Consider the following 12,346-nt stretch of genomic DNA (forward strand, 5'->3'; position numbering starts at 1 on the left):
GAAGAACCAAGACCTGGGCCATAAAAGCACCAAAAGCTGGTAAAACTTGAAAGGGGTGGGGAAATGTGATGGATGTACATACTATCTGCTATGCCCGAGCAGATATGTCCTGGTACTACAAATGTACTGCACCTCGAACTGAGTTAAATAAAAAGATTTCTTAAAAAAAGGAAAAATAATAATAAATAAATAAAAAACAAAATCGTGACATGGGATTTCCCCAAATTAGTTATTAACTCAAGTGAAGCCATAAAACATGAGAATAGAGTAAGTGTGGGAGGTACTGTACAGTTCTTGCCAGACGAACTGCAAATCACCTGCATAGAGAAGGGCCGGGATTAATCTCTTACACTAATCTGGCAAATCAAAACCATACATGACAAATGGCCCTCCAAAGTGGGCCAAGATGCACCCAGTCTTACTCCATGCTTAATCTCCATCTCCACTGTCCAGTCCCCATTACCACTAAACTCTACAGAGGCAGCCATGGTCCGGTACAGACTGACAAGAAAATACACTATATCTAAATCAATTCCCATCAAAATTATAGTCTTATTTCTGTTCACACTATTGAAGGCTGATGAAAGATCCATAAATGCCAAATTAATACTAACTGGCCCAACTACAGTAAATGTATTCACACTTCAATATAAACTGAGACTGATCAATGGTACCTTTCCCCTGCCTGAATTCATAGTGAATATCAGAATGGTTCTGGATTTAAGAATATCGAACATAAACTGTCGCCTTTAGACTTGTCATGAGACAAGAATTTTTTTTGTCCATATAAGGTCACTTTAAAAAAAATAAAAAAATAAATTCAGAGTCCGTATAATCCAGGCGCTCAAGAGCTAAAAAGCCCTCTCTGACCTAAGCCAAGGGATCCTGTAAATACGGTCCAGTGATTAACAAACAGTCCCTGAGAATGACATATGCTCCAAATCAAGAATTAATCCAGGCAGACAGCCATTTCGGGAGGGGAGACAGAAGAGGCCTTTCGGGGGGCACAGTGTGAAAGGAAGGGCCCAAAGAGGTGGCGGGCCTTGCTGCGAGTGAAAGGTTTCCTGCCTCGGACCGGCCCCCCTCCCCAAACACCCTGACTGCAGCATAGGCCCAGGAGGCCAGAGAATAACAGCGGCACCCAGAGCGGGCTACGGGGCAGACAAGAGAAGAACCATACGCAGACACTCCTTTGATTGGTCTGGAATTTCTCCAGGTCTCTAACAAAGCCTTGGAGAGACTTACTTCAACAACTTATTATGCACTGCTCAGTGTATTGGGAAGGGGAGGAGGAGGCAGCAACAAGCAGGAGGTGGTAAGTGGAGGAGCACTTACAGCATGTGGCGCTAAACTGGATCGCACAAGCTTGATGGTAGTAAGTCTAGTTAGAAAAGCATCGAACAAGGTTCTCAGTCCTGAAACCCTCCATATAAGTCCCCACATCCCGCAATGACTTCCTTTCAAACCCTGGGCTAATGCCCCCACCACCACCGCCCCCAAGAAAAGGATTGCCAGGATTTCTTTTTTTCCGCTTGCATGCCAGGGGATTAATATCAGGAGGTCCCAGCAGACTAGAACGCCCATCCACAACAGGCAAATGGGCTGGTGCCTTACTCTGTAAGGTGGGTGTTATCAGACCATACATTCACTTACATATAGTTGGCAGCAGCATGTTTCTCTGGGACCCCTGTAGTCTCTACAGAGATAGAGATACAATGACCAAGTTCTTCCTCCACCATGAGGATCTCATCAGTGAGTGCCCCAACTGCTGATGTTAAGTACGTCGTACTTGCGGAATTCTTAGAGACACCCCTTTCCAGAGTACTTTTAGAGATGGACAAAGCTTTACACTTAAGCATGTCAATACGTCCCACCCCAGCCTCGTTCAGATGCAGATGAGCATAGATGGGCCTGGGCGCATCCTGGTCCTGCCTCATGCTTTTCAAGGACCTGCTCGTGCCTCCAGGGCAATATGAGCTTAGAGGTCCAGGCCCCTCAACACAGCATTTACATAAGTTCTTGGAGGGTAAGCGCTTCTTTGGAAGCCTGCAACATCTGCTCAATTATATTTAATCCACCAACATGTGGGCAGAGCCCAAGCCCCTCTGTAGTACTGAAAGGTTTTAATTAGGTTGATCACCTAAGGTCTGCTGACAGATGCACTGTCAAGCCAGACCCAACAATGAACTCGGACCACAAATGTTTGTGGAACTTGAAAAATTCCAGTAGATCGTTTAGGGTTCAAGGATCATCATATGCAGGAGAATTGCCAGACCTCTGTCAAGATAATAATGGCAACAAAATTAAGTGCTACTTTTATAGCTCTTCCTTATGCATCCGAGTACATTACTTCTGTTACTGGCTTGACTTACAAAGCAAAGAACCATTATTTTCCTCCTTCTGTTTAAAAGCTACAGTTTAATTGTTTTGCCCTTCTACATTACAGCACCACAGGTGCAAAATTAAATGATAAACAAGAAATACCTCCACTTTATTAGCAACCCATTCAAAGTTTCTCTTCACCATCTGTAGAGCTTCAGGAGTCACTTCTTTGAGATCACGATATACCTAAGGGAGTAGAGGTAATATTTGTGTTTGTAAATACTTTTCATAGGATGAACGCACAACAATACTAGTAGACCTGTCAGCCTTAGGGCTGTCTTCCCCCAAACCTTTTGCCTACTCCCCTAGATATATATATTTTTAATTCATTTTGTTGACCTTAGATTTCTAGCACTGGTTAGCAGTGGTAAAGTGCACAAAGTGCTTGTGCACACTCTAAAAACATGGTTAATATAGCATGCACCACATTATCATATTTAATTTACTTATAAGACACTAGTAAAGTGGTACACTATATACCCTGGGCTGGTAAATTAAATACTACTGGTGGAGCTACAGAACGTATCGTGCCTCTCAAATAGCATCTTAAACTTGTCTCAGGCCTGCCATACGCAGCCTGTAGTGCCGTTTAAACTGACAACTGAACTTAACCAAATCCCTTGCCAAGCATAAAACAAACCTCCTTTTTAATAACAAGGCATCCCCAGTGTAGGCCCTAAACAGTCCATATGGCATGATGCATTGTATTTAACAAGTTACACATGTACTTTTAAGTTTTACATGTCCTGGTAGCAAGAAACTCACAAACTCGTATTTCACTACTGTGAGGCCTATCCCTCCCATTGGATTGCTGTATTACATTTAATAAGTGATAACTTTTGTCTGCAAGCAGGTAGAAATAGGTTTGGTGTCTAAAGAAAGCCAATTTAAAAATTACCTTTCATGGATGGAAAAGTCTTTTTTTAAGTCGGAATTCTGAAAATGCCTTTTTTGCAATTATTTTCTTGTCTAACCATTTGCTACCTGGGTCACATGAGTAGGTATGAGTGACAGTTTGCCTTTCCGCACTCAAAGATAGCCACACTTAGAGTGAATGGGTGGTGGTAGGACTGGGGGTGATGGAGGTGGTCATAGTCCCACTTGCACTTCAGACACTGCCCACACACAGAGAAACCACTTCACAGTAGGCTATGATGACTCAAGACATACTGCGACCAGTGCAGGGAGGAAGGAAATTCAATACACTTCTGTGTGTGTGTGTGTGTGTGTGTGTGTGTGTGTGGTGGGGGGGGGGGGGGGGGGGGGGGGGGGGGGGGGGGCTGGTAGGGGGGTAAACCAGACTTTTCTTCTACTTCAAAGTTTGCATCAGGTATAAAAATAGGACCCTCAGACCTATTCTTCAGTTTGCTTCTAGACCTGTGGATGGACTCAGATACTGCCCTGCTGCACCAAAAGGACTGCCCTGTTGCCTGTGACCTGCTGTTTACTTAAGAGGCCTGCCCTGCTGCACCCAGGACTTTGAGTGTCTCAAAGGGCTAGTTGGCTCCTGATCAGAGCCTCCAGGACAACAAATGGAGTCCTGACCCTCCTTCTTATGGTGCACCACTCAAGTCCTGGACACTTGGAAACGGTGATAAAAGGTTCCCAAAAATCCACTTGGTACTTTAAAAAAAAAAAAAAAAAAAAAAAAACTTTCTGCCAAGAAGTTCCCAAAGAACCGAGGAGATTGCAACCACCTGCTCTCCAATCCACCCAAAAGGGGAAAACAGCATTTACAACATGGCTGGAACCACGCAATACCATTACCATGCATCGATTATAATGCACATTTACACACTCACTACATGCAGCAAACAGATGTACACTGGGTAAGTGACATTTTCCATTCAATAGCATGTGTAGCTGCAGCTACACACGCTTTGCATAGACAATCTAGCCTCCCCTAAAATAAGAGGTGGCTAGCCGGTAGGAGTTGAAGTAGTTTAAAATAATGTTCCAAGGACTGCTTGACCAACATTTACTTGTTGGCGAGATAGCACATCCACACAGTAGTGTTTAGTAAATGTGTGTGGTGTGAACCATGTGGCTGCTTTGCATATGTCGGACATTGGTATATGTCCTAAGAATGCCAATAAAGCTCCTTTCTTTCTAGTACAATGTACTTTAAGAGTTACTAATAATTGTCTTTTAGCTCTAAGATAGCACGTTTGAATACACTTTACTATTCATCTGGCCAATCCTGGTTTTGAAATAGGATTACCCTTATGAGGCTGCTGAAAAGCCACAAAAAGTTGTTTAGATTTTCTAAAATCTTTTGTTCCGTCTATATGATACATGAGAGCTCTTGAGATCAAGACTGTGGAGAGCTCTTTCAGCAACTGAACCTGGCTGTGGAAAGAAGACTGGCAATTCCACTGACTAACTGTTGTGAAATAGTGAAACCACTTTGGGTAGGAATTTTAGATTTGTCCTAAGTACTATTTTGTGTTTGTGAATTTGGAAGAGAGGTTCTTCTAAAGTGAATGCTTGAATTTCACTAACTCTCCTCAAGGAATTGTTTGCTACCAGGAAAGCAACTTTCCATGAGAGAAATTGAAGAGCGCAAGAATGCATGGGTTCAAATGGTGGACCCATCAGCCTTGTGAGCACAATGTTAAGATTCCAGGCAGGAGCTGGTGGAGCTCTAGGTGGAATAACTTTTTAAGCCTTCCATAAAAGCTTCTGTTTAGAATTTCTGTCAAGAGTATGCGGTCTGTTTTGGAGGTAGGCTGATATTGCTATTAAATTAATTTTAATAGAAGAGTAAGCAAGATTTGCTTTTTGTAAGTAAAGCAAATAATATACAATATTGTGTGCTGATACTTTAAGTGGATCAATGTTTTTGGGTTGACAATAATATACAAAATGTTTCAGTTTAGCTGCGTAGCACTGCCTGGTTGTAGGTTTACGTGCTTCCTTTAGACTGTCCATACATTCTGAAGGAAGCTGTAGATATCCAAACTATGAACTCGGGAGCCAAATCACCAGGATGAGAATACTGGGATTGGAATGCCTGATTTGACCTTTGTTTTAAGTCAATAGGTCTGGTCTCTTTGGGAGCTTGTGATGGGTATTACAGAAATCCAATACGGTTGTGTACCAGTGTTGGCGTGCCCATGTGGGAGTTATGAGCACCATAGTGAGGGAAGTATGACGGATCTTGTTGACCAGAAACTGAATTAGTGTGAGGGGGAAAAGCGTAATAAAATATCCCTAACCAATTGATCCATAGAGCACTGCCCTTGGATCGAGGGTGTGGGTGCCTGGATGCGAAGTTTGGGCATTTTGCGTTTTCGCCAGTTGCGAAAAGGTCTTTTGGTGTTCCTCACACGTGAATTATTGTGGGTGAATCTCCCATCTGTGTACTTGTTGCTGCGTCCTGCTTAAGAGGTCCACTAGTTGGTTGTGTATCCCCAAGATATACTCCAGTAACAGGTGAATGCAATTGTGAATTGCCCACTTCAAAATGGTCTGTGCTAGAAGGGACAATTGGGATGAGTGTTTCTCACCCCCACCCCCCCTTCTTGCAGACAATACATTGTTGTCATGTTGTCTGTCCTTATTAACACTGTGATCTGTGGCTGGAATGCATGGAGTACTAAGAACACTGCAAGCAATTCCAAGTAGTTTATGTTGTAAGTCTGCTGGTTTGAGTCCCATTCTCCCTGTGTATTAAGTTTGTTGACATGGTCCTGAAATGGCCGCACTTTTGATAAGTTGTTTTGATTCCACGATTGGAGAGAGCTGCAAGTCTGGTGGTCCAATAACACTAGATCTTGAAGTTGACCTTGTGCCTGAGACCATTGTTGAGAAAGACACTGTTGTACGGGTCTCATGTTTAGATGTGCATTGGGCACTATTGATATGTACGAGGCCATCATTCCCAGCGGAGATACAAGACTGTGGAACGCTTGAATTCTTTGTGGGTTTGGATAAGCTAATGCTGACAGTGTTCAGAATTGCTCTCAGATATGGTTGTATTTGCGCTGTCTGAAGGTGAGATGTCTGGTAATTGATTGTGAACCCTAGACTGTGTAGGGTATCTATTGTGTGTGGCTGACAGGTTTGAATGGTGTTGGCTTTTATGAGCCATTCGTCCAGATAGGGAAATACAGGCATGTACTGTCTTCCGAGGTATGCTGCAACCACTGCTAGGCATTTGGTAAATACTCTTGGTGCTGTTACTCCAAAGGGTAGCACTTTGAATTGTTAGCACTGGTCTGCTATTACAAACCTCAAGTAATTAAGGTGTGTTGGATGTATGGGATTATGGAAATAGGCATCTGAGATCTAATGCGGTCATGTAGTCTTTGTAGTAGAGGAATGACACCCTGAAGAGTGACCACGTGGAAATGCTCTTAGAGAATGTATTGCTAAAGGGGTCAGAGATCGAGGATTGGTGCGAGAGTGCCATCCTTCTTTGGTATGAGAAAGTATAGAGAATAGACTCCTGTCCTTTGTTGAGTCATAGGTACTATTTCTATTGCACCTTTGAGTGGAAGTGATTGTAATGAAAATGTCACTTACCCAGTGTACATCTGTTCGTGGCATTAGTCGCTGCAGATTCACATGTTTGGCACAGTCCGCTGCCTGGTGTTGGGCTCGGAGTATTACAAGTTGTTTTTCTTCGAAGAAGTCTTTTTTGGTCACGGGACCGAAGGACTCCTCCCTCTTCGGCTCCATTGCGCATGGGCGTCGACTCCATCTTAGATTGTTTTCCCCGCAGAGGGTGAGGATGGAGTTGTTTGCTATAAATAGTGCCCATGCAATGGAGTGAATATGTATGTACGTTAAGAGTTTATAATAATTATTTACAAATGTACAGATGTTTAAGATTTATGATCTACTTCTAAACGGCTACAGGCTTCCCGGGGAGGTGGGAGGGTACATGTGAATCTGCAGCGACTAATGCCACGAACAGATGTACACTGGGTAAGTGACATTTTCAGTTCGATGGCATATGTTGCTGCAGATACACATGTTTGGCATAGACTATAAAGCAGTTACCTCCCCTAAAAGCGGTGGTTTAGCCTGTAGGAGTTGAAGTAGTTTGGAATAATGTTCTTAGTACAGCTTGGCCCACTGTAGCTTGTTGTGCATTTAGTACGTCTACACAGTAGTGTTTAGTAAACGTATGAGGCGTAGACCAGGTTGCAGCCTTACATATTTCGCTCATAGGAATGTTTCCTAGAAAGGCCATTGTAGCACCTTTCTTTCTGGTTGAGTGTGCCTTTGGTGTAATAGGCAATTCTCTTTTGGCTTTAAGATAGCATGTTTGAATACATCTGACTATCCATCTAGCAATGCCTTGTTTAGAGATTGGATTTCCTATGTGTGGTTTTTGAAAAGCTATGAACAGTTGTTTTGTTTTCCTGATTAGCTTTGTTCTGTCAATGTAGTACATTAGTGCTCTTTTGATGTCTAATGTATGTAGTGCCCTTTCAGCCACGGAATTTGGTTGTGGGAAGAACACTGGCAATTCTACTGTTTGATTTAAATGGAATGGTGAGATTACTTTTGGCAGAAATTTTGGATTTGTTCTTAGAACTATTTTATTGTTGTGTATTTGAATAAATGGTTCTTGTATGGTAAATGCCTGTATTTCACTTACTCTTCTGAGGGATGTGATTGCAATGAGAAATGCGACTTTCCAGGTTAGATATTGCATTTCACAGGAATGCATGGGTTCGAAAGGTGGACCCATGAGTCTTGTTAAGACGATGTTAAGATTCCATGAAGGAACTGGTGGTGTTCTTGGTGGTATAATTCTTTTTAGCCCTTCCATGAATGCTTTAATAACTGGTATTCTAAATAGAGACGATGAATGAGTAGTTTGTAGGTAAGCAGATATTGCTGCGAGGTGTATTTTTATAGATGAAAAAGCGAGATTTGCTTTTTGCAAATGTAGTAAGTATCCTACTATGTCTTTCGTAGAGGCATGTAATGGTTGTATTTGATTGGCATGGCAGTAGTAAACAAATCTTTTCCACTTAGATGCATAGCAGTGTCTAGTGGAAGATTTTCTAGCTTGTTTTATGACCTCCATGCATTCTTGCGTGAGGTCTAAGTGTCCGAATTCTAGGATTTCAGGAGCCAAATTGCCAGATTCAATGATGCTGGGTTTGGATGCCTGATCGGTTGTTTGTGTTGTGTTAACAGATCTGGTCTGTTGGGTAGTTTGACATGCGGTACTAGTGAAAGGTCTAGTAGAGTTGTATACCAAGGTTGTCTTGCCCATGTGGGTGCTATCAGTATGAGTTTGAGTTGGTTTTGACTCAACTTGTTTACTAGATATGGAAGGAGAGGGAGAGGGGGAAAAGCGTATGCAAATATCCCTGACCAACTCATCCATAGAGCATTGCCTTGTGATTCGCGGTGTGGGTACCTGGATGCGAAGTTTTGGCATTTTGAGTTTTCTTTTGTTGCGAACAAATCTATCTGGGGTGTTCCCCAAATTTGAAAGTACTTGTTCAGAACTTGGGGGTGAATTTCCCATTCGTGGACTTGTTGGTGGTCTCGCGAAAGGTTGTCTGCTAGTTGGTTTTGTATTCCTGGAATAAATTGTGCTATTAGGCGAATGTTGTTGTGAATCGCCCACTGCCAAATTTTTTGTGTTAGGAGGCACAATTGTGGAGTGTGTTCCTCCTTGTTTGTTTAAATAATACATTGTTGTCATGTTGTCTGTTTTGACAAGAATGTATTTGTGTGTTATTATGGGTTGAAAGGCTTTTAACGCTAGAAATACTGCTAACAGTTCTAGGTAATTGATATGAAATTTTGTTTGGTGTATATCCCATTGTCCTTGAATGCTGTGGTGATTGAGGTGTGCTCCCCACCCGGTCATGGAAGCATCTGTTGTTATAACGTATTGAGGCACTGGGTCCTGAAATGTCCGCCCTTTGTTTAAATTTTTGCTGTTCCACCATAGAAGCGAGAGGTATGTTTGGCGGTCTACCAACACCAGATCTTGAAGTTGACCCTGTGCCTGTGACCATTGTGATGCTAGGCACTGTTGTAAGGGTCGCATGTGTAGTCTTGCGTTTGGGACAATGGCTATGCATGATGACATCATGCCTAGAAGTTTTAGCACAAATTTTGCTTGTATCTTTTGGTTTGGAAACATAGCACTTATTACCTTGTGGAATGCCTGCACTCTTTGTGGACTTGGAGTGGCAATTCCCTTTGATGTGTTGATGGTTGCTCCTAGATATTGTTGTGTCTGACACGGTTCTAGGTGTGATTTTGTATAGTTGATGGAAAACCCCAGTTTGTGAAGGGTTTGTATGACACATGTGGTGTCGTTTGCGCATTTTTTTACTGTGTTGGTCTTGATTAGCCAATCGTCTAGGTAAGGGAACACATGTATCTGTTGTCTCCTGATGTGTGCTGCTACTACTGCTAGACATTTTGTGAACACTCTTGGTGCAGTTGTTATTCCGAATGGCAACACTTTGAATTGGTAATGTATTCCTTTGAATACGAACCGTAGGTACTTTCTGTGAGAAGGGTGTATTGGTATATGAAAGTACGCATCCTTTAGGTCTAATGTGGTCATGTAATCTTGCTGTTTGAGCAGTGGAATGATGTCTTGTAGTGTGACCATGTGAAAATGGTCCGATATGATGTAGGTATTTAGTGTCCTGAGATCTAATATTGGTCTTAATGTTTTGTCTTTTTTTGGAATTAGAAAGTACAGGGAGTAAACTCCTGTGTTTTTTTGTTGTACTGGTACTAACTCTATTGCATCCTTTTGCAGTAGTGCTTGAACTTCTAGTCCTAAAAGTTCTAAATGTTGTGGTGACATTTTGCGTGTTTTGGGAGGGATGTTTGGTGGGAATTTGTGGAATTCTATGCAATAGCCATGTTAGATTATTGCTAATACCCAATTGTCTGTTGTAATCTGTTGCCAAGATTGGTAGAATTGGCTTAGTCTTCCCCCCACTGGTGTTGAGTGAAGGGGTTGCGTGACTTGAAAGTCACTGTTTAGGTGGAGGTGTTTTTGGAGTCTGGAATCTTCCCCTACTCCTTGGGAATTGACCCCCTCTATATCCCCTGAAACCTCCCCTTTGGAAGGAACCCTGATATGGTGTGGTTCTTGTTTGTTGGCTGGTGGTGTCTGTGGGTTGGCCACGAAACCCCCCTCTAAATGGAGTTTTTCTAAAAGAGCCTCTGCTCTGCGGGGAGTAGAGTGCGCCCATGGCCTTGGCCGTGTCTGTGTCCTTTTTAAGTTTTTCAATGGCTGTGTCCACTTCAGGGCCAAAAAGTTGTTTTTCGTTGAAGGGCATATTAAGGACAGCCTGCTGGATTTCAGGTTTGAAGCCTGAAGTGCGGAGCCAAGCGTGTCTCCTTATGGTGACAGCAGTGTTGACTGTTCTCGCTGCAGTATCGGCTGCGTCCAGTGAAGAGCGGATTTGATTGTTTGAGATCGTTTGTCCCTCTTCAACTATTTGCTGCGCCCTTTTTTGGTATTCTTGGGGAAGATGGTCTACGAGAAGTTGCATCTCATCCCAGTGAGCGCGGTCATATCTGGCCAGCAGCGCTTGAGAATTTGCGATGCGCCACTGGTTGGCTGCCTGTGATGCTACTCTTTTTCCTGCCGCATCAAATTTTCTGCTTTCTTTGTCCGGAGGTGGGGCGTCGCCAGATGTATGGGAATTTGCTCTTTTGCGAGCTGCCCCTACTACTACGGAGTCAGGTGGTAACTGCGAAGTAATAAACACTGGATCTGTGGGTGGTGGTTTGTATTTTTTATCCACCCTTGGGGTGATGGCTCTTGATTTTACGGGCTCTTCAAAAATTTGTTTTGTGTGCCGTAACATCCCTGGTAGCATTGGGAGACATTGATATTGGCTATGTGTAGCCGAGAGGGTGTTAAATAAAAAATCATCCTCTATAGGATCGGAATGCAGTTGGACATTGTGGAATTCTGCAGCCCTAGCCACCAGTTGTGAGTATGAGGTACTGTCTGTAAAGAAATGGCTCCCTGTTGCAGTTACCCCCCACTTTTTGCCTGATACTGATGCTGACTTGACTGAGAAGTGTGCTGGGACCCTGCTAACCAGGCCCCAGCACCAGTGTTCTTTCACCTAAAATGTACCATTGTTTCCACAATTGGCACACCCTGGCATCCAGATAAGTCCCTTGTAACTGGTACCTCTGGTACCAAGGGCCCTGATGCCAGGGAAGGTCTCTAAGGGCTGTAGCATGTATTATGCCACCCTAGAGACCCCTCACTCAGCACAGACACACTGCTTACAAGCCTGTGTGTGCTAGTGAGAACAAAATGAGTAAGTCGACATGGCACTCCCCTCAGGGTGCCATGCCAGCCTCTCACTGCCTATGCAGTATAGGTAAGACACCCCTCTAGCAGGCCTTACAGCCCTAAGGCAGGGTGCACTATACCATAGGTGAGGGTACCAGTGCATGAGCACTGTGCCCCTACAGTGTCTAAGCAAAACCTTAGACATTGTAAGTGCAGGGTAGCCATAAGAGTATATGGTCTGGGAGTCTGTTTTACACGAACTCCACAGCACCATAATGGCTACACTGAAAACTGGGAAGTTTGGTATCAAACTTCTCAGCACAATAAATGCACACTGATGCCAGTGTACATTTTATTGTAAAATACACCACAGAGGGCACCTTAGAGGTGCCCCCTGAAACTTAACCGACTGTCTGTGTAGGCTGACTAGTTCCAGCAGCCTGCCACAAACCGAGACATGTTGCTGGCCCCATGGGGAGAGTGCCTTTGTCACTCTGAGGCCAGTAACAAAGCCTGCACTGGGTGGAGATGCTAACACCTCCCCCAGGCAGGAATTGTCACACCTGGCGGTGAGCCTCAAAGGCTCACCTCCTTTGTGCCAACCCAGCAGGACACTCCAGCTAGTGGAGTTGCCCGCCCCCTCCGGCCAGGCCCCACTTTTGGCGGCAAGGCCGGAGAAAATAATGAGAAAAACAAGGAGGA

The 12,346-nt window shown here is 43.6% G+C and overlaps 1 protein-coding gene across 1 annotated transcript in view; it reads right to left on the reverse strand.

Annotated features, from left to right (window-relative positions):
- The window catches only part of PAICS (phosphoribosylaminoimidazole carboxylase and phosphoribosylaminoimidazolesuccinocarboxamide synthase), a 408,935-nt gene that overhangs the window by 39,725 nt on the left and 356,864 nt on the right, over positions 1-12,346 (reverse strand). Inside the window, exon 18 of the mRNA XM_069205847.1 lies at positions 2,485-2,568. Within this exon, the coding sequence (XP_069061948.1) occupies positions 2,485-2,568 (84 nt within the window). The remainder of the gene's footprint in view (positions 1-2,484; positions 2,569-12,346) is intronic.

Source organism: Pleurodeles waltl, chromosome 1_2 (genome assembly GCF_031143425.1).
Source record: "Pleurodeles waltl isolate 20211129_DDA chromosome 1_2, aPleWal1.hap1.20221129, whole genome shotgun sequence".
Taxonomy (NCBI): domain Eukaryota; kingdom Metazoa; phylum Chordata; class Amphibia; order Caudata; family Salamandridae; genus Pleurodeles; species Pleurodeles waltl.